The 27,100-nt window shown below is 39.9% G+C and overlaps 1 protein-coding gene across 1 annotated transcript; it reads left to right on the forward strand.

Annotated features, from left to right (window-relative positions):
* Window positions 1-1,332: 1,332 nt before the first annotated feature.
* On the forward strand, window positions 1,333-26,996 carry LOC117815263 (general transcription factor 3C polypeptide 1). The gene is made up of 40 exons (XM_034686876.1): window positions 1,333-1,814; window positions 2,683-2,892; window positions 3,194-3,370; window positions 3,459-3,602; window positions 3,727-3,823; window positions 3,934-4,057; window positions 5,572-5,751; window positions 6,096-6,211; window positions 7,655-7,707; window positions 7,800-8,134; window positions 8,261-8,320; window positions 9,063-9,190; window positions 9,272-9,399; window positions 9,490-9,640; window positions 10,041-10,144; window positions 10,460-10,542; window positions 10,927-11,199; window positions 11,339-11,484; window positions 12,683-12,780; window positions 12,862-12,958; window positions 13,307-13,490; window positions 13,579-13,675; window positions 13,756-13,888; window positions 13,988-14,075; window positions 15,497-15,558; window positions 16,113-16,221; window positions 16,309-16,451; window positions 17,157-17,299; window positions 18,608-18,692; window positions 18,781-18,899; window positions 19,049-19,108; window positions 19,208-19,301; window positions 21,018-21,190; window positions 21,618-22,259; window positions 22,369-22,508; window positions 23,279-23,383; window positions 23,463-23,761; window positions 24,200-24,738; window positions 24,847-25,036; window positions 25,151-26,996. The coding sequence occupies exons 1-40, from the start codon at window positions 1,594-1,596 to the stop codon at window positions 25,361-25,363; spliced, it is 6,543 nt and encodes a 2,180-aa protein (XP_034542767.1). The 5' UTR covers window positions 1,333-1,593; the 3' UTR covers window positions 25,364-26,996.
* Window positions 26,997-27,100: the final 104 nt, after the last annotated feature.

Consider the following 27,100-nt stretch of genomic DNA (forward strand, 5'->3'; position numbering starts at 1 on the left):
TTTGACATGGAAAACATTAACGTTTGTTTATTTTATGATAATCAATAAATGATCGTTAACATTTCCAAAGCTCAATCATAGAAAATACTTGAAATTTATTTCGATGAGAGTCTAGCTCCACCCCTGGATTAGGGTTATAAAAAGGGTTAGGGTTGTGAATAAGTTAGGGTTATGAATATGGTTAGGGTTATGAATAGGGTTAGGGTTATGAATAAGTTAGGGTTATGAATAGGGTTATGGTTATAAATAGGGTTAGGGTTATGAATAGGGTTAGGTTTATGAATAAGTTAGGGTTATGAATAGGGTTATGGTTATAAATAGGGTTAGGGTTATGAATAGGGTTAGGTTTATGAATAAGTTAGGGTTATGAATAGGGTTATGGTTATAAATAGGGTTAGGGTTATGAATAGGGTTAGGTTTATGAATAAGTTAGGGTTATGAATAGGGTTATGGTTATAAATAGGGTTAGGGTTATGAATAGGGTTATGGTTATAAATAGGGTTAGGGTTATGAATAGGGTTAGGTTTATGAATAAGTTAGGGTTATGAATAGGGTTATGGTTATAAATAGGGTTAGGGTTATGAATAGGGTTAGGTTTATGAATAAGTTAGGGTTATGAATAGGGTTATGGTTATAAATACGGTTAGGGTTATGAATAAGTTGGGGTTATGAATAGGATTATGGTTATAAATAAGTTAGGGTTATGAATAGGGTTAGAGTTATGAATAGAGTTAGGGTTATGAATAGGGTTAGGTTTATGAATAAGTTAGGGTTATGAATAGGGTTAGGGTTATGGTTATGAATAAGGTTATGGTTATGAATAGGGTTAGGTTTATGAATAGGGTTATGGTTATGATAAAGTTAGGATTATGATTAGGGTTATGGTTATAAATAGAGTTAGAGTTATAAATAGGGTTAGGGTTATGATTGGGGTTATGGTTATGAATAGGGTTAGGCTTATGAATAAGTTAGGGTTATGAATAGGGTTAGGGTTATGAATAGGTTTAGGGTTAGGGTTATGAATAGGGTTAGGGTTTTGAATAGTTTAGGGTTATGAATAGGGTTTGTAAAATTGTCTTCATATTTGTACAAAAGTTTCATCTTCTGTAAATGTATTTTGTCCTTCAGGGCCACCGTACTGTCTGGTTCTGAGAGGTCCTAATATCACACACATACTATGTTTCGATTTGTTTGTATATTTTATTTTTTGTGTTTTGCTTAGTGTAAGATAAACCACTTAATTTTAATTCTGCATTGAGTTGAAGAACAGTCAGCGCCGACTATGGACAGCTGTCTCTACAATAGACGTACAGCGTGAGGTCAAAGTTGAATAATGACGTAAGCACGTAAACAGAGACGCAACAGTCGCACAGCGTAGTCGGAGGAAGCATTTTGTAAACAAGTGTATTTATTCCTCCGTCCACTGATATACTTACATTTCCTGAAAGCGCACTTGTACGCAAACAGTCTGTCTTTGACACGCGGTGAGTTTACGAGTAAAAAACGAACACACACTCTGATAAAACAGCTTTAGTGAAGCTAAGTTAGCATGGCAGCTAGCCGACAGCGTTAGCCCACTTGGAGAGGCACGCCATGGACCCTTTGAGTTTAGTTGCGGATGAAGTGGCTCTGGAGGGGCTGGATGGGATCACTCTTCCCTCTTTATGGATCCGACTAGAGGATAGAAAGCCCAAGTTTCCCCTACAGCTCGACGACTGCACCAAGGAGCTTCTCTGGAAGTCTCTCCTCAGTAACAGCGACCTGAAGTTCTATGAGCTCCCACAGGAGAGAGATGATGTGGAGCTGACTGACAGGTGAGTTTATCACTTATTAGAAAGGCTCAGCTCAACCATTTATTCTATTTTGATAAAGAGAAGTACATGCAAATGTTCCAATTATGCATAATAAAGCACCCGATAATGAAACTAATCAACAGACAACATGTGGAAACATTTTGAGTGGGACTTCTTTCTTTACAGCCTCCCATGTGAAGTTTTTAACCTGTTTTAGGCAAGGCAAGGCAGCTTTACTTGTAAAGCGCATTTCATACACGAGGGCAACTTAATGTGCTTTACATTAAAAGATTAAAAGTATTGGAAACATTCAGACAGGCATAAAATAGCACAATTAAAATGACAAACATAATAAAACAGAAAAGATAAGGATAATTTGAAATATATTAAAAATTACATTAAAATTTGAATTTAAAGTGGGTTAAAATAAGCTAAGATAGGAAGGCAGTGGCAAATAAAAAAGTCTTAATCTTTGATTTAAAAGAGGTGTGAGAGTTGGAGCGGACCTACAGCTTTCAGGGAGTTTGTTCCAGATATGTGGTGCACATATGTATAAAACATGAAACATAAGACTGTAGGCAGAATGAGTCCACAGACTTAAAAACACAGCTTAACTCAAAGAAATAATCTGACTTCTTTGTTTTTCACTACTGAAACACCTGCAGACTTTTCTGCTGTGAAACTGCATCCTCGAAAATGGAAACATGACGCATCATGTGTTTCTGGCAGATGTTTTCTATGATGAGTAATCTTGATCAAAGAGTCCCAATTCAAGTAAAAGAGACTGTTCAATCAGTGTTCTTTTTGGGATTATCTGCAAGTGAAATGTGCCTCTTGGATTATTGTTTGGATGCTCTAAGACTTTGTGTTTGTGTGTTTTTGTTTTCAGGTTTAAAGACATTGACCCAGAAACAGGCATTGAGACAACACAGAGGTTTTCTGACACGCAGAGAGACATCTATCCGGTCCACATCCTCCTAGATAACAAGGATGGGATTCAGGGCTCGTGTGCAGTCCTCAAGGAGAGGAAAGAAATCACTAAGCTTGTCCGCTCGAAATCTTTTACTCCAACACTCACCCTACAGGAGGCTCTGGAAAGGTTTGTAGAAGTTGTTTGATCTGTGAGGGTGCTCAGTCTTCCCCGTCATAGTGATTCAAAACAAAAGTTAACAGGCAGCTGGACTCAGCCGAAGGTCTTGGAGATGTTTGGTTCTCAAGAAACCGATCCATCTGTCTTTGAATTAATCATTAAATTCAATATTTTATATGTGAGTTAAACAGAGTGACTTACTTTTTAGAAGAACTCAACAGAACTTTGAAGCTTTTTTAAATTTGGTAGAAATTTTCACATTTCTTGTTCTCACATTTGTCTCCTCTCTCTCTAACCCACACCTCTTCAGATATGGACGAAAGCTCGTTGTCGTGGCGTCTCAGGTGCTACGGTTCAGGACCCTGATTGGCATAGAGAGTGATCCTGACCTGAAGCTCACCGATGACTCTTACTGTGTGTTGGAACGAATCGGCCGCGCTCGACGGCAGGGAGAGCTGCAGAGGGATCTGCACAGATGCTCGTTCAAGTAGGACAGATGTTCAGGCTTTCTTAGCATAGTGCCGCCGCTGCTTCAAATCTTTCCTTGACTAAACGCCAGTCTTGTGTTCCAACAGAATCGACGCTCGCAAAGTGCACTACTTGAGGAAGTCTCTTGTCAAAAATGGACTCATCACTGTGCAGTCTTATGTCACACGCGCACGGTCGGGGCAGCAGCAGCACTCGGTTCTACTGCTGCTCAAACGCTTCCATGTAAACAGGTCTGTTCACAATGTGTGTACTCTCTTTCTTGTTTTGATCTCTGTCATTTTTGGTATTTTGTCAGAAAAAAAAAAAGAAGAACTGCAAAAGTGGCAACCTTTAAATCCCTCTTGTGTTTCTCAGGAGGAGTAAGTATGACCTACTGATGGAGTACGTGTCAAACCTCCTCCAGCAGATGCCGGGTCAGTTCACAACCTTGATGTCACTCAGACAACAGCTGGTGAGTATCAGTCTGTGAGGTTTTGTTGGTTTGAGTGTTTTGTTCTCTGAGTTTGTGATACAGTTAGTAATCAATGTTGCTGATTTTTGGTGTGTGTGTATCGTTCACAGAATGTAAACGATGGTACTTTTAAGCGGATGTTTCAATACATGCGATCTGCCAAGTTGGCTGAGTATTGCATGTATCCTCTGGAGGACTTAGACCCCGCCGCTGGACCCTGCACCAACAAAAAAGGTGATGTATAACTGAAGCACCAGAAGAATTAAAGTCAACATGATATGATAGTGCAGTGGTGTCCAAACTTTTTTCAAAGAGGGCCGCATTTGATGTTGTCAGAATACCTCGGGGCCAGTGACTCCTACTGAGACTTAGGAATCATAAAAGTTATAGATGAAATATCTATTTAATAACAATTATTTTAAACATTCTCTCAATAAATCAGTAGGTAGTCCTGAGTTCTCCACAAGCCACGTATACATTATCAAACTTTATCTTCCTCTGGAGGAAAATTTGGTCGGACAATGCGGAAAAAATATTGTCTGATTATTTTTCTATGGCAGGATCACAAAGACTTTTCTGACCAGCAGACACATTTTAAGAAGTAAATAATTATTTTCCTGCATTCTGAACAATTTTTATGCACCAAATTTTGCCATTTCATAATTTGGATCTTGTCTTGTGTCCTCTTTTGTGTCTTCTGAACTTTTAGTGTTCATCAAGAACATTTTCACATCATGATACAAACATTAATTTGAAAACCTGTCAGCTTTAAGAGTTCTTGTGTTTCTTCTTTACTGCTGTCTTCCAGAATTCCAAGAGCTTTGGCTTTATACAAGTAGTCCATATGAAGCTTTTTGAGACATTTCTGGATTGACTTTAGTTTTGTGTGTGCGCTTGAAAGAAACAGCAAATGTACAGATGATTCAGAATGTGATTAATTTCTAATGCTATAAATAACACATTTTAAGATGGAAGCTTGGGGCCATAAATAAATGGACCTTGGGCCGCGATTGGCCCCCGGGCAGTACTTTGGACACCCCTGTGATAGTGTATTATTTCATCACTGATTGATTCCATTTGCTCAGTAACAATACCTTATTAACAGAGTATGTCAACACAATCACTTATTGGTTGATCTTAAATATCTGTTATGACCAATCGGCACCTCCTGTCTTGAGAAATGAAGCTGATGCAGAAGTGCTAAAAAGGATAAATGTAAGATTGAGGCATTCCCACATAGCAAAATTGGTCTGGCCCGGTTCTAGATCTGGGCCACATAAACGAAGCCACAATCGGGCTAGATGTGGCATGCCATCATATATACAATGTCATCATTGCCAGACCTGGTCCACATCCGGTTGACATACCACTTGCCATGCCAGCAGTCAGCCAGCAGTGCCAGCTTGACGCCAGATCTGGCCCAGACCTATCTGCTATGTGGTTTATAGTTTTTTTTAATTTAGTAAAAGTTGTTTCTTGGATAAAAAAGATTGCCAAAAAGATTCAAGGACACTCACAGTACCTTTTCTTTTAAGCCATTAGTTGTATTTCACACCAAGAACTCCACAGACATTGTCAAGCATTTTTTCCATAAGCTATAACCAGAACAAGATATGTCAGATTTAAAAGGTACCAATGTTAGCGTCCCTGTGAGAACTCCTCACACTGTTTGATAATTAAGTTTTGTGGTGATGTAATTCAGCACAGTATTTTCCTCATGCCTAACACTGCATGGTTTCTATTTCCAGGGAAGAAAGTGATGGTCCGCTGTCTGAAACTGTTGAAGCCATACTCAAAAAAGAACGTTACGGATGACGACGATGATGATGATGAGGACGACGAAGATGACTCTGGAGCTAGGAGGAGAGCGACTCCTGCACAGGGGCGAATCATGGAGACCGACATCCTGTCACAGGCCTATCAGTTAGGTGGGTTTGAACACTTTCATTACGTATGAAGGAGATGCATTGATTTTGTTACATTTACATGCAGTTGTTCAAGATTCTCTGCAGTCTTCCTCATGATGGCTGTTATTTACAACCCCAGTTCCAAAAAATGTTCGGACTCTGTGTAACGTGTTAATGAAACTCTTTTAAAACTCAAGAAACTGGCAGGTTCCCAAATGTTTAAAGACGTAGACCAAATGTATGACACAGACGACACAGCAGAGAAATGTAGCTGGTCCTGAAGATATTGATAACACTCAGCTGATCTGATCTCCCGTAGCAGTATCATTTATTCTCTGTGTTCTGGTTTTGTTTTCATGCTGCAGTATTATCCTCTGGGACGAACGGAATCGCAAAGAGTACTATCGCCTTTAAGATGAACATCGGTAAGCTGGAATCTCGAATGATCTGCCGAACGCTAGAGAGAGCCGGCGTGATTAAGGTGAGACCAAGACTCCTGCCATAATGCCAGAATGTCCCAACTCCTCCACAATGCTGTTTTTCGTGCTGATAGGAAAATGTTAGCGTGATTAAGTGATAAACATCAACATCCTATTATTGACACTCTAATCATTCACATGTTTACATTAGCTCTTTGCTCAAAGCCCTGCTGTGTCTCAGTACAGCCTTTAAGAGCTGTTATCACTGTGAGCACTTAATCTTGTTTATTATATATTATGTAATTTATACTATACTACTGTGGCCCTGAAGTGCAAAACACAACAAAAAATAGAAAAAAAAACAACAACAACAAGAAAAGAATAAATATGATGACAGAAAAAGAAAACACAATGAAAAAAAAAAGAAATATATATATCTGAAAAATTCACAACAACAAAGAAAACACAACAGACAATCAGTAATGTTAAACAACAAATCAGAAAACACAACAACAAAATACTCAAAAAAGCAAAAAAAATAAAACAGAACAACAACAAAAGAAAACACAACAACAAAAGAAAACACAACAACACAAAATAAAACACAACACAAAATAGAAAACACAACAAAACAAAATAAAATACAGAAAAAAAGAAAAAAAAAAGAAAACAGAACAGCACAATAAAACGCAACAACAAAAGAAAACACAAAACAAAATAAAACACAACAAAGGAAAACACAACAACAAAAGAAATACAAAACAAAAGAAAACAACACAACAACAAATTAAACACAACAAAAGAAAACACAATACAAAATTAAACACAACAAAAGAAAACACAACACAAAAGAAAACACAACAAAAGAAAACATAACACAAAATAAAACACAACAAACAAAATAAAACACAACAAACAAAATAAAACACAACAAAGGAAAACACAACAACAAAATAAGGCAAGGCAAGGCAAGGCAACTTTATTTGTATAGCGCATTTCATACACGAGGGCAACTCAATGTGCTTTACATTAAAACATTAAAAGCATTGGAGACATTCAAAATAAAACACGACAACGCAAAATTAAACACAACAACACAAAATAAAACACAACAAAGGAAAACACAACAACAAAATAAAACATAACAAAATAAAACACAACAAAATAAGAAAACACAACAACAATAGAAAACACAACAACACAAAAGAAAACACAACAACAAAAGAAAACACAACAACAATAGAAAACACAACAACAAAAGAAAACACAACAACAACAATAGAAAACACAAAAAAAATTAAAAAAAGAAAAAAACAACAAAAAAAGGAACCACTACAATTAAAAAAAACACAACAACAAAAGAAAAGGCAACAAAAAAAAATAATTATATCCTGCTCTAAAGTAATACAGTGTATAATTCAGGTCTATCTAACTTCATATTGTGTTACATTGTGATGCTGTTTCTGATCACTACTTTTCTGTGTGTGATGTTTTTCACCCTGCAGGGATTCATGGTGGACGAGGGTCGGCAAAGGACAACAAAGTTTATCAGCCATAAGTCTGTATCCACAACAAGTAAATTATTTTAAACCACATCTTATTAAAAGGCTTTGTTGAACCAGATATTTCTCTGCACACCTCCCACTACAGGTCTGTGGGCGTGAGCGATCAACTCCAGCGCTTCGCCAAAGAGCAGGAACGGAACAAGCTGCTCTCCTCTTCTTCTTCTCAGACTCCAGAGAGCGCTCTGGCTTCTCCTGCAGCTGCATCAACCTCAAAGTCCAGAGCAGAGGAGAAAAGCAAAACTCCTGCAAAACAGAAGGGTCAGAAAGCAGGCAGAGGAGGAAAGAGAGGCGCAGAGGAGAATGGAGAAGGGGGGAAAGGAAGAGGAAAGGCTGGAGGAAGAGGAAAGGCTGCAGGGAAGAATGATGGTCCAAAAACCACAGAGCCTGAGGAGCCCGTTACACAACCTGTGACTGCTGAAAGTGAGTCACACAGTTCACTTTGAAAGGCTTGTAGCTGAAATTCACACCCTCAGAATCAAAGTGTTACCCTGATTAGCATTTAAAGCTTTAGCCTTCCTTCACGCTCATTTGTTTTACATATCTCAGGTGAAACCCCGGACTCCAGCAAACCCCTAACACCAGACTCAGCATCCAACTCCAGAGCAGGTAAATGAAGAGAAAGAGCTCTTTAGGTGCATTTCGACCAAGAGTTCCGGGATCTTTTAGCCCCCAGAACTACTTTACCCTGAGCTAAAAGGTTCATGTGCCCCAATTGTTGTCTGCGTTTCAACCACGGGCTGAAGTCCCGGGTAGATTGTGCACAAAAAAAAAAAGTAAATGCACTACACCACCACACCAGTAGAGGGCAGTAAGACAAAGACGAATGCCATTCATCACAGATGGATTCACTGAATCATCCCGTGAGAGGAACTCCCTCTGTGTTTCAACAGCTGTGTAAACTCCACAAACACTGACACGTTCAGCTGAAGGTCTCCAGTTTACAGGGTCACTTTTAAAACCGTAACACCGGGAGAGACGCATTCGTGGAGCCCTGAGAGAAGACTACTGTTACAAGCTGCTAAATCAAGAGAATCACAGCTTCTTCTTTTGAAAAGTACACACACACATACCCACACACCCTGCCCCCCAAAAGTCCCGGGACCTTTGAAAAGTACTACCCCCTAGCAGGGGCTTTTTAGGGAGGAGATTATCTACCCCTGAACTAAATTTAGACCCTGGGTCCACCGGTCGAAACGCACGTAGTTCCGGGGTAAAGTTCCCCCGGTCGAGAAACGCCTTTACAGTTAAACTTTAATTTCAAAATTAATTTTTTTTTCATGACAGACTTCATCTTCTACTTTTTCTTTTCTGTTTATTTATGTTTAATTTAGTTTGTCTTCTCCATCAGAACCAGGTCAAGTTGAAGCAGAGGAGGAAGAACGCAGCTCAAGTCCAGTGAGCTCTCTGCCTCAGGCTGAGACGTTGAATGCAGCAGAGAAACCAGAGGAGAACAGCGTTGAAGTTGTTAAAGAGCAGGTCAGTCTGATGGATGGTTTCAGTGTTTATTTCAGTTTGAGATCAGACAGTCAATCTAAAAGTTTAATCCACCTCCATCAGACCCACAGTCATGGCAAATCATCCAAGAGATCTCCAGAGGGGGGTCACGAGACGTACCGCCTGCTGAGGAGGAAAAACCTCATCGTTGAAGCCGTCCGACACCACAAAGTCATTGAGGGGACTTTCCCGTGAGTTTGTCTCCACTCTTCTGAGTTAAATTTAATGCAAAGTAAAAAAAAGAGAGCGTGCACAAATGTGAACGTGATGTCATCCTGCAGGCTTCAGAAGATGATCAACGACGAGGAGAAGCAGAACTGCAGCACTAGGTGTTGCAAGAAGACGATTTTACGTCTCACTCAAAGTCTGTCCAGACAAGGCTTGATCAAGATTTACAAGACGACTATTGTACAGGACGGCATCACCAAGAATGTAAATGCACAATCACACCTTTATGTAGAGGTTGTTTTGCTTCAGTGCAGCCTTCAGCTTCAGTACAGATTGAATACAAACAAAGTCTGCCTTAGAGCATCTATAAAGACTTCTGATTGACTGGATTTTTTAACCAGACAAAAACTGAATCCTTAGTTTGAAGAGTTTCAACAGGTTAAGATTTTTCTTTTAGATACTTTAGACTTTCATGTTAAATGCTTCTTATAAATTCAGTCATTTCAGTAGCCACAAATAATCCCAAGAGCAGCACAAACTTCATTAAATGAAGACACAATTATAACACGTGTACAAAATAGAAGGTTAGAAATTAGATATATTTCAAATGTTAACATTTATCTGTTGATGTCCTCTTCTCTGTCTGATGTGTCTTTACACGCAGGTTGAGATGTTTGTTCATCCGTCCATTCTGCCCAGCGATGACATCGTGAAGCGAGTCATCGAGCAGGTCCGCTTCAGGATCTCCAGCTCTTACGCAGCGGTGCGGTGAGTACGAGACGAATCAATCAATCAAGCTTTTTTTTATATGACACTTTTTAAAATCACCCCAGACACAGTTTTCTGTATTAAATGTTAAATATCTTCATATTTGAAAACATATACCTTGATCTTGCAAATGTGATAAATCCACATAGACTTGTAATATCGACAGGTTAATCTTCAGGGTTCTTCTTAAAGCTGAGTGCGGGCCCCGTGGCAGTTTAATAGTCTCTGATTTTGCACTTGATTTTTCATGCTACATGATTTAACTTTTGCCCAGCAGTCCTCAGTCTTCACCCTCTGTCTCCCTCTGTCCTGCAGCCTGCAGCAAGCTGAAGAGAGAGCCAAACAACTTGAGAAAGACAAGAAAAGATATGATGACAGGGACTTCAAGCCCACACCAGGTTCTGTTTCACTTCATGTTCAAAGAGCAGCAGAATGGGGGGAGTAACTTTGGTTGGCCCAATCATTTTCCTGAATCATCAGTGTTCAGTCACAGACGTTCGATATGATGAAACTCTTCATGTGTAAGCAATGAGAGAAACTACCCAGACACAAAAAAGTCACCTGACATAAAATTCGTCTATGTCATTTAATACATACATTTCATATTTTCATGATGATTTCAAGAAGAAAGGGTTGATACTTTTGCTTTAAGAAAAGAAAAGAAAAGAAAAACTTTTTTCAGCTTCTTCTCCCCCTATAAAGTGTCACTTTGCCTCTATTTGCACTGTATTTATGTCTGTTATCAGTATTTACTTCTTTTATCTCTGTTTCTCTTTTTGTAGTTCGAGGATTGGGGAAGAGTCTCGGCTTTCAGCCCAAGATGCATCGCCTGCGTGTTATTCACAACTTCCTCTGGTACCTGATATACGGACACCCACTGAGAAAAGAAACTCCTGGCTCCTCATCAGACAGTCAAACACCAGCAAACACATCTGAAAACTCAGCAGAGCCACAAACCGCAGAGTCTAAGTCTAAGTTGGATGTGATGTCATCAGGGGATGAAGATGAAGAGCAGGACAAGTCAGAACCTGGTACCTCTCAAAAGAAAATGACAGGTAGGGGGAGCTAAACTTCCACTTTGTTCCTTATAACATGATTGTGTTATGATATAGTTTGTGTGCCTTCTGTATAATGTTATCACTCACTGTATTTTGGAACTTGTTGGTGATTGTGATTGTTCTCTCTGTCTGTCAGTGTACGCTGATGAAGAGTCGTGGAGGAGATTCGTGCCTCCCGTCTGTGTGCACAAGGAGTACGGTACGGGTTGGGCGATGGTCAGCGACCTGCTCCTCTGCCTGCCGCTCTCTGTATTTATTCAGGTTATCCAGATCAATTATAAGGTGAGCACATTTTAAGGTCTGTATTTAAAGGGTTGTTACGCAGTTCGCTCTACTTAATCAAGGCTCAGACTGCAGGATTAATGAGCTGTGTTATCCCCTCTGAACAATCAGAGGAGAAGTGTTTGAGATCAGAGAGGAAAACATGTGTATGATAGTATTTGAATGAGGTGTGTTGCAGCTGATAATAGCATTGATGTCATCTTTTCATGCTGTTAGACTTTTATGAACACATAGATCTGCTTTCATTTCAATGTTAGGCGGGCGCTTTTTACCAACCCTTGGGAGTTTTTTTCCTCCCAGATGTGCAATTTGTATGCAGAAGTCTGTTTATATCTTGTTTTGATATTTTCTTTTCTCTCAAATAAATACATTTTACTAAGCTAAACAAATATAGTTTAAAAAAAACTAAAATTAGGAAGAGAATATCATGATTGGGAGTAATTTTTTGGGGCCAGGAGACAAAAAAAATCTGAGTTTTCAGACAAAACATTCCCTTCTATATAAATAAATAAATCCATCATGAGGTGCAGCATTGATACGTTTATTAATATTCATTTAAATTTAGATTCAGAACTATTTGGTCAAGCTACAATGCTAAATTGACTCCTATTCAAACTTCTCAAATGTTGAGATTTTCCCCTTCTCTCTGTCTTGCAATCTGCATTACCCCTGAAGTGTGCATCCTCCTTACACATAGTTTGCTCTTCTTTCCTGTGACAGTGATTCTTTTCAGTTCCCTTGAGATCTTGACTTATTTTCTCTTCATCTCAAGACATCAAAGCTTGTTACTCAAAATAAAGGGGTAAAATGTATTGATAGTCAGACCACAACACACCACACTGCCAAACCAGAAATAGTTTATTATTACTGGAATATGAAGTAAATAAAATGTGTGGATCTATGTCCACTTAGGGCTTCCGTAGAACTCCAGTATAAAGATTACAGAATCTTTTGAAGGCTGCAGTTTGTAGTACTTTTACACTTTAGTCACTGAAATCAAAAAGTGATTCCAGTTTAGTTAACTGAAATAAATGAGGGGGTAAAAAAGTGGGTTATGGTTAACCATATAAACATGTTTATTCGTATAACTTAATTTTTCCCTGTTGTTAGTGTCAGATTTCTTGAAAAACACCTTACAGAACGAGAGAATTGGCACATAGAATACAAAGAAACACAGTAGTTGTGTTGTGTGTTACAGGTGGACGGACTGGAGGAATACCTCAGCGACCCAGAGAAACAACACCACTTGGTCCGAACGCTGCCGGCAAAGATGAAAAGACAGCTGCTTTACAGACGGTGATTCTCTCTCTACTGACCTCTCTATATTTGATAATGTCATATTCAATTTTCTAAAGATTTTTGTTATTTTTGAATCAGGAAATACATCTTCTTATTCCACGAGAACCTGCAGAGGCTGGTCTACATGGGTCTGGTGCAGTTTGGTCCAGTAGAGAAGTTCAAGGACAAAGACCTGGTACGTATTAATCTCATAGTCAAGTCCAGAAACACAAACACATCTTCCTCTAGTGACTAAAAAAGATTTGTCTTTTACTGTAACTAATCTATGCTTTTAAAAAAACAAATAAAATAATATTAAGATCCTTTAAAAGGAAAAAGTAATATCTTTACTTTTTCTGGGATTTGCTCTTAAATAAAAGCATAAAATGCTAAATCGAGCCTTTTTAAGCATTTCTTTGCTTCTCACCAGTTATGATTTATCAACAGAACAACTCAATGAAAATACAAACAATCAAAGAAAATCTAAATGAAGTCATTTCTATTTTAATGTCTCATCATTTTTGTCCATATTTTCATCATCCAGGTGTTTCTGTACCTGAAGCGCAACGCCACCATCGTTGACTCCACCAGCTCTGAGCCACACTACTGGCTAGTCTCTGAGTCTCCTGACAAACCGTTTGAGAGGCGTCGGTACACGTTCAACACCGCTGAAGATGTGGAAAACTACTGGTTTGACCTGATGTGTGTCTGCCTCAACACACCGCTGGGTACGTGCACACACACACAGGAGAGTCACTCTCGGTGGAGTCATAATTTTACATTTCTTCGTGCATGTTCCTGTCTTCTTTCCTCCAGGGGTCATCCGCAATAAGAGAAACGCCCCGGTGGATGTGACTGCTCCTTCCTTTGTGCACGATCGTTACGTGTTTGCAGGACTGGCCTACCTGCTGAAGTAAGCATACCATCTTTAATTTCTCTGTAGAACAAACAGACAAACATGTGTTGATTATGTTGATCTGTACACAAACACAGGGGCAGCTGTGACGTGAGTGACGAAGGCTTGATACCAGGTGATGGTAAAGGAGCAGGAGGTCTAGACTCTGAGTTCTTCAGTCATCTTAAACGTAACTGGCTGTGGACCAATCACCTCCTCGCTGTGAAAACGGTAAGTGCACAATACACACAAAGCAGATCAGACAGTGTTTAGCCCGGTCTCGTGCCATGTGTTTGTTCTTTACATGCAACTGCTGTTTGTTGATTTCAGGCACCAACTGGTACGGAGGCCAAGCAGACTAAAATCAGACTGAGGAGCTTGCTGAGTAGAAATGCTCTCAGGATCGCACTGACGGCTGGTGAGCTGCTGATTTCAACCACATGATTTTTTTTTTCCTTGAACACTTTCTGAGTCCAGTCGTGTCAGAGAGAGTTTTGTCTTTTGAAACAATAACAATCCTTACAGCACGCTAGAATACTGTGTTTCAGTTACCAGAATCAGAAAGTCAGTTTGCATGTTGGCTGAAAATTATGTATTGGGTATTGTTGGGTACGGCAGCAAATGAAGCGATCTTTTCAAATGCTCTTGTACCAGATGAAAAAAAAAACTCAGCAGCATACACAACAAAAATTCAAGGGCAGAGTAAAGTTAGTGACAGATAGCAAAGAGTCAGACATTACTATTTTCTTATCACTCTTAAAGATGTTTTTGTTTTTACATTAAGTTAGATTCAGTCCTATAAGAAGGGTGCTCCATGTCAGCCCATACCAAACAATACCAGGTATTATAAATCAATCAAGCTTTATTTGTACAGCACCTTTCGTATGAATAAATGCAATTCAACATGCTTTATAGTGATTGACAACAACAAAGAATCAGAAATAAAATAATGGCAAAATCAATCACATCACCAAAACCGCCTTCTTCCACTTGAAAAATATTGCCCGTCTCCGTCCATCTCTCTCCTTCTCCACCGCTGAAACCCTGATCCTTATCACTTCCAAACTTTATTACTGTAATAGCATCTTCTATGGCCTTCTTTCCAAACAACTCAACAAACTACAATATTTCCAGAACTCTGACACCCGCCTGCTCATCCAAACCTGCTCCCGTGACCATATCACCCCTGTCCTCCAAAACCTCCACTTGCTCCCTATCAAACAGCGAATACTTTTTAAAATCCTCCTCCTCACCCACAATGCCCTCCATAACCAGGCCCCCTCTTACCTCACCGACCTGCTCCACCACCACACCCCCTCCCGTAAAACTCCGATCCTCCAACGCCCACCTCCCCTCCCTACCACCTGACACCAAGCACCGAATCTGGGGGGACAGAGCTTTCTCTGTCGCTGCCCCGACCCCCTGGAACGCCTCACCACTTAACATTAGAACCTGCCTCCAACCTGTCCACCTTCAAACCACTCACCAAAACCTGCCTATTCAGAACTGCTTTAAACGTATGATTGCTTTTAAATGTATTTTATTCGTTTCATTCATGTTTTTATTATTCTGTTGTTTCATATGATGTTTTTATCCTCTGTGCAGCAATCAAATAAATGCACTAAAAATATCAATAAAACTGAGTAGATGAATAATAAAAGACAAATAGTTAAAAATGAATAAGATAACATTACAATCAGTATAAAGCATTAAAGTAATACAATTTAATCAGTATTAGTGATGATTCTTCTGATTTCTATTTTGTTTGATTAAACTCTGATCCTTGCACTAATTCCTCTCATTAGTAATCTGCTTTTTTCACACATCTGTTTGTCACAGGAGGAACCACTGCACCGCGATGTGTGACCAACAAGCGCTCAGTGATGTTGGAAAATGTCAAGGTAAGAGATTGAAATCATTTCATCATTTTTTTTTTATCTCGACAGATAGTCGCTGGTTTATCAGGGACCAGATTTAGATTTAAACAATGCATTCAATGGAAGCTCACTGTCAACCAATGATGGCGAGTGCTGTGAAGTTCATCAGAAATGTTTTGAGGCATTGATACTTACAACATACAACATTGTCAGAGTTGTATCCTCCTATTAGTCTCTTATTATTATTTTACAGATAATAAAAAATAATGTGTTGGAGTTTCTACTTAAGATACTGTTTTCCAAATTAAATCACAGATATAAGCAAAAGCTAAACTAAGCTAGGGAGCTTTTTCCTACCATTAATATGGTTCTATAGCTCCTAGTTTAACAAAACACACAAACTCTTGGCACTGCATGATGTAGTAGTTGATCAGGTCCGCTGGAAATCTGTCTAAATGAGAACCAGACAATTCTACCAGGACAGATAAAACATGAGTCCACTCCCTGGCTTGACTTTTTTTGGAGTGGAGGCTATAATCAGTGTTATTTGTTATTTGTTGTTGTGTGTTTGTCACCAGGTGGGGATCGAGCCTGCGATCAGAAATAAGCAGGTTGTAGGAGGAAAGGGTCAGAAGAGGAAGAGAAGCAAAAAGGAAGTCGTCAAACCTCCACCCAAGAAGAAGAAAGGTACAGCATTAAAACGAGGAAAAGAATAGGACTGATAACAGATAGATTGCTAACTGATTGTGTGTGTTTTTTTATTTTTATTTCAAGAGCCAAAGAAACGCACTCCTGCCCACGATGAGGCCGACCACCGAGCTTTGAAAATGATGACCAGACAGAGAGTCCTCTGGTCCGTACAGGAGGACTCGCTGATGATGCTCTGCAGTGTGGCCTCACAGCTGCTCAACAGCAAGGTGCACACACAGACAAATACATGAAGCCTTAAACAGTCCAAAGTTTGGACTCACTTTCTCATTCAATGTTTTTTATTTATTTTAATTATTTTCAACATTGTAGATTAAAACTGAAGACATCAAAACTATGAAATAATCTGGTTTTGCAATAATCTGGATTACAACAGTAGTCAAATAGGGCTATCTATTGTGTGCTAACCCTACCTCTGAACAACACAACTGATGGTCTCAAACACATTAAGAAGGCAAGTCATTCTACAAATGAAGTCTTGACAATGCTCATGTTAATTAGAAACCATTCCAGGAGACCACTTCATGAAGCAGACTGAGAGAATACCAAGAGTGTGCAAAGCTGACATGAAGGAAAAAAGGGGGCTATTTTACAGAATCTAAAATATAAAACATATTCTGCTTTGTTTAACACTTTTTTGTTCATTAAATAATTCCATATATGTTCTTTCATAGTTTTGATGCCTTCAGTATTAATCTACAGTGTTTCAAATAATTAGAATAAATACAAACCATTGAATGAGAAGGTGTTTCCAAACTTTTGACTGGTAGTGTACATCTTGAATCTAAGGCCAAAAATACCCTTAAAATTTGTGAAGTAATTGTGGCATGAGCACTTTATATTTGGGGATTAAGTTAACACTTCTTTGTGCTTGTTCGATTCTAAAATGAATGTCCGTTGTTCATGTGTTGTAGTTGAAAAGGCCGTTCATACCTCACTGTGTGGTGAGAGACCTGCTCCACACTGAGTTTGAGATATCCGTGGATAAAACATCTGTTGCCGTCGGACGTCGCTCACGATACATCCTCAAAAATCCTCAGACACTTCTGAACTACAGGTAAGTCAGCTCAACACAGACATGGCACATATTTTAGATACAGTCCTGAGCTGTAGGGCCTGTCTCCACTGACTGCATGTTTTTTTTTTTGAGCTTGCAGCACCCATGACCTCAATTTTAGAGCACTTCTCACTGTTGCTATAAAAGTTGTCCTGAGACACATCTCTTTCTTTTAGTAGTGACTACAGAGTCTATTTTAAAACTCAACTCTGCTCATTTTTTATTTGTATAGCAGAGACGGAAAACAACAGCAGTAGGTAAAATGATGCAAGGCTAAAGCAAGATAGAGGAAAGCAGTATGAAACACTTAAAAATAAAATAAAATCATTTTGAAAGTCCCTCGAGTTAACACTGAACTGGGTCAATCAGCATTTTCCATTGATGCCCCTTACTCATGGAATACCCTCCAACAGATTTTAAAGTTGATATCCATTCCCCTCTTTTGCAGAATTCAAGACTTTGATCTCAGACCACTGTGTCTCAAATTGTATCTGTTTTAATTTATATATTATTTTGTGAATGATTGTGTGTTTGTTCGTTGTTTCTAATGTGCCTGTGATCTCGACGACATTGGAAATGAGGGAAACCTCAATGTCTTTCCGAGAATAAATAAAGGTTTTGAATTGAATTGAATTGAATTGCGATCAAATCAATAAAATAAGATCAGATAAATACCAGAAAAATAAATGAAATCAAATAAGATAGAATAAGATGGAAAAAATAAAAATGATTGATGAAAGGAAATGACTCCAAGTTAAAAAACAGATTAAAAAGGTAAGTCTTTAATTTACTTTTAAAAACACCCGGAGAGCTCGCTGTTTTGATATCCAGAGGCAGAGAGTTCCACAGTTTAAGGGCATAAAAACAGAAAGCTCTCTGACCACTGTATGCTCCATATTTGCTCTTATTTGTTAGATTTTAACAAATAAAACATAAAAACAAATGATAGAAATCATTAGTAGCATTAACAGCAGCTCTAGACCTGGAAATCTTCCCTTGAAAAAATAATTGAGGTTAGCATCTCCTCAGGGTAAACCTCCTCCAATGTTATTGACACAGTTGAAATCAGAAGTCCCATCTTTCTTAATATTGATTGGTCGGTGATGGATAAGTGACATTAATGAGTGCAATGGTGTCCAAAAGTTGAACTATTTCCAGATGAGAGCGCTGTGTGTGCTGTGACAAAAAACATTGGTCATTGAGGGCATAGGGTGCTGAGCCTTAAAAATACTAAGCTACACTGGTTTTGTATTAAAAAAGCTCTGTCAGTGGACACAGGCCCTAATATTTATCATAAACGTGTTGTAGGATCTGTCTGGCTGAGGTGTACGAGGACAAACCTCTGATGAAGATGTTGGAGGAGAAGAAACCTGTTGATCCAGACAGTCCAGAGGTACTTTTTACCTCATAATATTTCTATCACATATTTTTTATTATTCATGACTTTCTGATTTAAATTTTTTACACTTTTGTTGTTGAAGGATTGTGCGACAGCGTTCTCCGAGTACGTCCGGCTGCTGCGAGAGAAGTTCAGCTCTGCTTTAGGTGCTGGGCTGCACGATGTGGTCATGCCCAACACGAAACATGAGCTCTTTACACGGTGAGAAGAAGAAGAGGTTTGATTTCCTGACATAACTAGCAGTGATGGCTGGGGGAAAAGCTGGATGATGTTTGTAATGTTATTCTGTGAATGTGCGTGTGTGTGTGTGTGTGTGTGTGTGTGTGTGTGTGTGTGTGTGTGTGTTACAGATTCAGAGTTTCAGCCATAGAGCACAGAAAGCAGTTGTCACGCAAAGACACTCTCACCTGGTAAGGATTCAAAAAACACAGAATAATTTCTTCTACTGATTGAAACATGTGTTGTTATGGTTCAAGTTATTTGAATCTTCTTTGGCCTGTGTGTTACAGCACGGACGACATTCATGCTATAGTGTTGCATAACTTGATCCAGAGCACTCTGGCAATGACCAACATCCAGATGAAGTCCTCCAGATCCTTTCAGGTATAGCAGAATTTTACTTCTATTTTCATCTTACATTTGAAGTATATAACTAGTACAGCTGTATATTAATAGTAGCATTAGTAAAAATGTTCATGCTTTCTAAGTTTAAGTTGTGTTTGTTTGGGGGCAATTTTGCCATTTTTATTGGACAGGAACGCTTGGGATAGATGGGAAATGTAGGGGGCAGAGGGAGGGTGAGGGGGGGCAAGCAGCAAATTGCAGAGGCTGGGAGTCGAACCTCTGATCACTGCAATGAGGAATAAAGCCTCTGTACATGGGGCACGCATTGACCGCTAGGCCAACGGAGCCCCTCATGCTTTAAGGTGTTTTCTCTGTTTAAAAGTGAAAAGTCTTCTCAGTCGATGTAATATGATAATGTCTTTACTGGATTCAAAGTTTTGAATTTGTAGAATTAAACTCCCATGACTCTAAAACCTTTGAGGAGAGACTTTGGCATTACTGCCCCAACCCTCTGGAACTCACTCACTCACTAACTCCCTCCCTCCCTCCCTCCCTCCAACCATCCACAAATCAGACTCACTCCACTCATTTAAATCCCAACTCAAAACTCACCTTTTTTATGACCAAAGTTTTTTTATTATTTTTCACATTTTTACAACATCATAAACACAATAATGAACTTATTTGACATAGAGTGGTCTAGACCTCCTATGTTTGTAAAAGCGTCTTGAGATAACGTTTGTTGTGATTTGGCGCTATATAAATAAAGATTGTTTGATTGACCAGAACTGTCAGAACAGAAGTGAGTATGTATATAAATAAATGAATAACAATACATAACTTAAAGAAAGGTACACTTACATTAGCATAAAATGTGTTATCTACTATTTACAGACTGTAGTACAAACATCAAACTACAGGGGGCTGTAAGTCTACACCACCAAACCAAAATTAGACAAGCTTGTTAGATTAAGATGGTCTGCAGGATGTTTACATTTTTACATTCAGAATTTGTTGGGGTTGGTTGACAAAAAATATTAAATCAATAAAATTAAATTAAAAGGGTAGATATTAACACAATTAAGTTCTATAGTCCTGTGATAACAAAACTCACCTTTAAAAAAAAATGCAATACAGTTATTATTATTATTATTATTATTATTATTATTATTATTATTATTATTAAAGTACTTATGAGCTGTCTGTTTCACACTCTGATTCAGACTAGCAGCTGCACTGCTCCTTAAAGCTTTAATATCCAGACAGCATTACAAAGGCAGCCGACATGAAAGAACAATTGAGACGTACCCAAAAGATGCATATTCCAGAGGACCTCTCAATCCTTCTCTCAGAGATGGGTTAGTCATCAAAGGCAACTTGTTTTGTTTAGGATTCCCAACATCTAATTATTCTGCTCTGAGAAATCAATGAGCTCTGAGTGCACATGGGAGCCTGCATTGCCATCTTCTGGTAGAAAGGTTTAGCAACAAGACGGATTTTATCCTCCTGACGAATTAAAGGAAAGAGACCTAAGGGAATTTTTTTTTAGAGGTCAAAAGTTTGCTTAAAATTCTTCAGAGAATCAAAAAAAGAGACTAAAAAATGCTTCAGGATATAAAAAAAAAAGGCCACAGACATAGAAGTATAGATTTATGAGGTATAAAATCAACATAAACACAGTTTAAATATCCACAGACTTTATATTGTCCTATAATTTCACTGTAATCCTAATTATTCATCTATCGACTCTCTCAGACTTTCCACATGTACAGCAAGTACAGTCAGGAGCTGCTGTGCCAAGTCTTCATCCAGTGCAGGAAGAGAGGTCTGGTGAACCGCCGTCGAGTCAATCAACCGTTTGGACCAAAGAAGAACCGAGCCCTGCCCATCCTGCCCATGTCCTACCAGCTGTCCCACTCCTATTACAGGTACACCCACACCTGAGAGAGGCCTCACTGTGTTACTGGTGTTTTGGAGGACTGTTGTGTCAGTGAAAGAATGACTCAAACCAAGAAAACAAAACAACAAATAGATCATTGTTGCTGAAATATGATCCATGCTTTTCCTACGTTTTAATCTCTTCTTCAACTGTTTCTGTTTTCTACTCTTGGTTCAGATCTTACAGCGTCATTACTGTTTCATCTTCAGTTAAAAGAAGACAAAATGTCACATGGTTTGTGTGGATGTGATTTAAATTTAAGTATAACTTCCTCAGGAACATTTAACTTCTAACAGAGTAGCTGAGTTGAGTACTCAAGTTAAATTCTCCTGTTAATGTTTGGTCCCAAAGCCATGAGTTTTCTGTTGTTTAACTCTTTCTTAATCCCAACGCCTTCTCTCTCGTCTGTCTGACAGGTGTTTCTCGTGGCGTTTTCCTAACTCGCTGTGCACTGATTCCTTCCGCTTCATGAGAACTCTGATTAACAACGGGACGGCAGATGACAAACCTTTCGCTACCTTCTACCATGAACCTGAAAACAGGTCAGCACACGGGGAGATAGTGACGGAGGGAAAATCCGTGTCTGAAGAGAAAAAAAAGAGAAGCAAAGTGAAGACAACTAGCAGACCAGTGAGTGAGACAGAAGTGCAACCCGAGGAAGGAAACAGTGACCCCGCAAAGGAAGGAGAGAACAACCAAGAAAACCTGGAGGGAGAGGAGAAGCTGGTGGAGGTAAACGATGAAAAACCAGAGATGACAGGCGAAGCTGAAGAACAGAAAAACCCAGAAGATTCCTCGACAGTCGGTACAGGTGAAGATCAGCCCATCACAGAGGAAACACAGGATCCTTTACCTGAAGGTGCTTCCTCAGACTCCTTACCTGAAGCTTCAGAGGCAGATGTGTCGGACATGCTGCGCTTCTCTCTGGACTCTCCAGGTGGAGCCTGCGTGGCCTCTCTCAGCCTGATGTCTCTGGGACTGCTGAGCGTGCACCTGTCCATACCCAGACGGATGGTGGTGGTGGACAGCACCATGGTGGACAATGATGTTGTCAAGAGGTGAGTGATAATCTACATAAATTAATCTCTGATTTTTTTTCAGTGAAGCATTAAAAGCCATTTGAAGAAGTCTTGTAAATGATCGTTGATGTGTTTTGTGTCTTTTTAGTCTGGCAGCTCTAGATGAAGAGGACGATGAGGATGAAGACGGTGAGGATTGTGATGGGAAAAAGAAGCTGCAGGTGAAGGCACATCAAGCATCTCATACCAACTACCTGATGTTGAGAGGATACTGCAGTCCTGGCATAGGTACACATGCTTCATTATTCTTCCTTTTTCCTTCCCCCTTTTTGTCTTTGAATCGCTTCTCCCTAAATTTAACAAAGAGGAAAAAAGGTCTCTTATGTCTGCAAAACTCGCTTCTTGAAACTATATTGTGTAAAAACTAAAAACTAAGCACAGCTTGAGAGAGATGGGAGAGGTGGGCAGAGAAAGGAGGAGGGTGACATGCATCAAATCCTGCTGGGACCGGGAATCGATAGATCTCATTCACCTCTACTGGTTCCCTGTTAGGTGCCATATCTCCTATAAACTCCTCCTCCTCGCCTACAAATCCCTGCATGCCCTTTCCCCCCCAATACCTGGCTGACCTCCTCCACCAACACACTCCATCCCGGAACCTACGGTCTTCGGACCTGGGTCTCCTCTCCATCCCCCGGACTAAGCTGCAGACTTTTGGAGACAGAGCCTTCAGTGTGGCAGCCCCCACTCTGTGGAACTCTCTCCCTCCCGACATCCGCAGCACCCCAACCCTGGACTGTTCTAAAAAAGGTGTCAAAACGCACCTTTTCCTCAAGGCGTTTCCCCATTAGATATCCCCACCTACCCCCCAGACCCACCTTGGGTTTCTTGAAAGGTGCTATATAAATACCAGTTATAATTATTATTATTAGTGCGATGAGGACTGCAGCCTCTGCATGTGGGCCGCCTGCTCTTCCACCTAATGTGCTTCCAAAATATATGAATTTATTTCTGTCTGGATTTTTAAAAATTTGTGTTTTGTTCTGTTTTGTTCCCAGTCCAACTCCGCAACCTCAACACCAGTGACAACATCGTGTTGGAGTCCTGTAACATGAAAGTGCAGCTGCGTAACACTCCTGCTCACCACACCTTCAGTAAAGAAAGTAAGCATCAACGCAGGACATCCATCAACACTCTGTCCACTACAAACAATAAGTCCTCTTATCCCCTTTCTGTCTACAGTTGCAGACTCTCCTCCTTTGGACATGATCAAATATGGTCCCTCGCTGGTGCCCTCAATCCTCACCCGCTCCACCTGCTGCTCCTTCTCCTCCTCTGCGTCCGACGTGACGGAGTGTGAGAACCGATTGGTTGAGGGAAAAGGTTACACTCCTCAGGATGTAGAAGCCTGTGCTCGGATCAGAAAGAGCTTAGAGGAAGCTGGTGAGAGTGGCATGGATATACAGGATCTCCACCAGACTCACAGACACCTGGAGGAGCAACAGTGTGGACGCACAAGAGGCCTGCAGCAGTATTTGAAGGTAAATTCATTCTAGATCAAAATACTGACAAACCATGCCATACTATCAGATTCAATCTGACATCTGTGCTTGTTTACATCAGAGTAGTAGAGCATCAAACCGTTATGGCAGCAGAGCTACACAGTCGGCTAATGCTGGTGGCATTTGAGCCTCCTAGCTAACAGCTATGTGTTCCTGCGTGTCAATCAAGTCAGTCATGTCATTATTTGGGCAAAACTCATAATCTTAATATCTTCTGAATCATGACGTTAGAAAAACAGTGATACATCTTAAACAAAGAATTGTTTAAGATGTATTACTTCTAATACTGCCCCTCGGACAGCACTTGAGCGTGACCTCCATAGCTCTGCAGATCTACCTAGTAACAGTAACATCTCTACGTCTGCACAGTTTTTGATGTATTCCTTCTTCCTCTGTTTTTCCATCCTTTTTCTCCAGGAGTTACAAGAAGAAGGACAGGTGCTACAAGTTGGGAGTTTCGCCGCCCGTTGGGTGCTCACCCAGCATGCTGAGCCATGGCTGCTGACTCTGAACTGCAAACAGTGGTCCCAGTCCCGCTCCTCATCGGACAAACTGACCTTTCTGCAGAGACAGCACAACTTCCCCTTCATGCGCAAGAGATGCAGGCGAGGATTTCGACGAGAGAAAGAGGAACCACCTGCAAAAAAACTAGCTGTGGACAGACAAGAGGATGAGGACAGGGAGGATGTTGAGGCAGTATCCACTGATGTAAAAAGAGATGAAGGGACGCAGGAAGAACAGCCTGAAAAGCAGAAGGAAAGTCTGGATGATGGGACTGAAGAGAAAGTGTTGAACGCAGAAAATGAGGGAGAGAAGCAGTTGCTGCTTGAAGAGGAAGGAGGGAAGGAGACGGAGCAAGAGAAGGTGGAAATTGAAGAAAGACGGGGAAAGAGGAGAGAGCGTAGAGCAAGGAAGGGCAGTATTGACGAAGACACAGCAGCTGATGATCATGATGCGTACGTACACACTCTGATAAACTCTGTTAATTATGTATTTCCTTCTCCTGTGCTGTGTGTCACCTCTCTCATTTTTGTGTGTTCATTTAAATCCTCTCATCCTCACAGGGATGAAAATTTGAGCTTCATCAGCCGCCCATGGAGAATGGTTGATGGGAGCCTGAACCGGCCAGTTTGCAAAGGCATGCTGGAAGGCCTTCTTTACCACATCATGTATCGACCCGGACTCACGCAGAGGTCTCTGGTGGAACATTACAAAGCTCTGCTGCAGCCGATGGCGGTGCTGGACCTGCTGGAGGTAACTGAAAATAACACTCACCTACTTAAACATCCCCACCTCTCCTCTCTTGGTACTATGGAAGATTGCAGGGTTATGAGGTGTGATTTAACCCCTCTTATTGTTCCTCGACAGGCGCTCATATCTTTGGGCTGCGTGAAGAAGAAAACCGTGGTTAAAGCTCCTAAACCCTCGCTCTTCACCCGCTCTGTGCCTCAGACGAGAAGTGAGACACAAGTGATGATTGAAGACCCAGACTCCGTTTTTTATGAGCCCACAATCAGCTGCTCTCTGCGACTCCCTCAGGTGTTACCCAATGAACGAAACTGGAACACTTATCTACCGTGAATGTAATTAAGGACCTCACATGGCCTGCACTTGTCCTTACCTGGCCTTGTTTCACAGTATTCACTGTATTCACATGGCTCTTCCTGTGACGTCATCCTCAGTGTGGAAAGTAAAAATGATATTATCATGTTGTACTGTTTGACAAGTTGTTAGAGGAATGTTAAAATAATCATTTCACTGCTTAAGTGTTAAACATCAGCTTTCATGGCAGTAGATGGTTGAATATGGAAGAACATCAGGATATAGTTCAAGGTGAGGCACTATAGATGAGATCCGGTAAGCCAGGGGTGACAAAGACTTGTGACCCCCACTATCCCTTGAACAACTTTTAGCTTCACACTTCATTTTGCTGGTCTGCAAAAAAATTAGACACCAACATGCTCATGTAGCTTTGTTTCCTGTGCTGCTATGAATTAACCTCTGTTACTGATGCTTTTGTAATTAATCGTCCCAACCTAAGGCGTTATCTAGCAATGTATTTGCAAGGTTTTAATTTCAAATTGAATTACTTTAAACAGTAATGGACAATCTACGAAATTTTAGATCACTTCTTGCGACCCCCAATTAGTGTCTGGGGACCCCCCAGGGGGTCCCGACCCCTACTTGGGAACCCCTGCAGTAAGCTACCACTTTTTTCAAAACTGAACTTTTTGATAGCATAGCATGATACCATAGGAAAAGACTGAATTCCTAGCTGTAATCCTAACAGTAATGTAAACTATCTCTCAGCTGTTAGCTCTCCTGGCTCAAGTTATTTCACCTCAGAGATAATTAGCCTTATTACAATGTAAAAAATACCAACATCTAATGTTAGCTTTCAACAGTTAATAGCTAAAAGACCCATCTGCTAACTAACAAAAACATACCCTAGCTAAGAATACACGTCACTGTTAGCGACAAATTTATGCGTTTCCTTTTGTATCCAGTAAACTGTCAAACATATTGTTAGCCAATAACTAGCTGAGTGCTCTTTTAAGCTGCTGTTAAACAGTACTTAATAAGCAGGCAGCTAGGTAAACATGAAAGCTTATTTGACAACCAACTGGATAGCCATAGCTAAAGTTAGAATTCAACAATAGCTAGCTAACTTAACTGTTTGATAGCTATTTATTGCGTTTGCTAGCTCACCTCACAGCAAGAATTTTCAACTTTCCTTTTGTATCCTGTAACATGAGGAAACAGAAGTGATAGCCAGGAAGTGTTTGAATTCTAGTGTTGGCTGTCGTTAAATGATAGCTAACAAGTTATTACACAAAATGCTGTTTCAACTTAAAACCACCCACTATTACTTTAATAATAAAGCATTGAAATGTCAACAACTTGTCAGATTCTGTTAACTTAAATTACAAACCACACAACAGTATAACATGATGACAGCATTTGAGCCTCCAACCAGAGCTTGACATCTGAGGATAAATAACCAGTGTGTATAGTGAATAAGGTGAACAAAGTGCATTGTAAGGCTTTTTAAGTGAAAGCCTCTGGTTGTGTGATACAAAGAGAGTCATCAAGTTTTTTGAATGATACCCTTTACTTCTGGTTTTACAGAACTTTTGTTGTACATTTTTTAAAGTTGTGTGTTTGTGTTCATTGTGCTTGTTACATTAAAATTAATAAAAATGCATCACAAGTATTCTGGACTGATGTGTGTCTTTCGGATAAGTAGGCGTGTTTTAGTATAACATTTTTAAAGACGGCTGTATTGCATCACTTGTTAGATTGTCACACTGCTCAGCA

Source organism: Notolabrus celidotus, chromosome 7 (genome assembly GCF_009762535.1).
Source record: "Notolabrus celidotus isolate fNotCel1 chromosome 7, fNotCel1.pri, whole genome shotgun sequence".
NCBI lineage: Eukaryota > Metazoa > Chordata > Actinopteri > Labriformes > Labridae > Notolabrus > Notolabrus celidotus.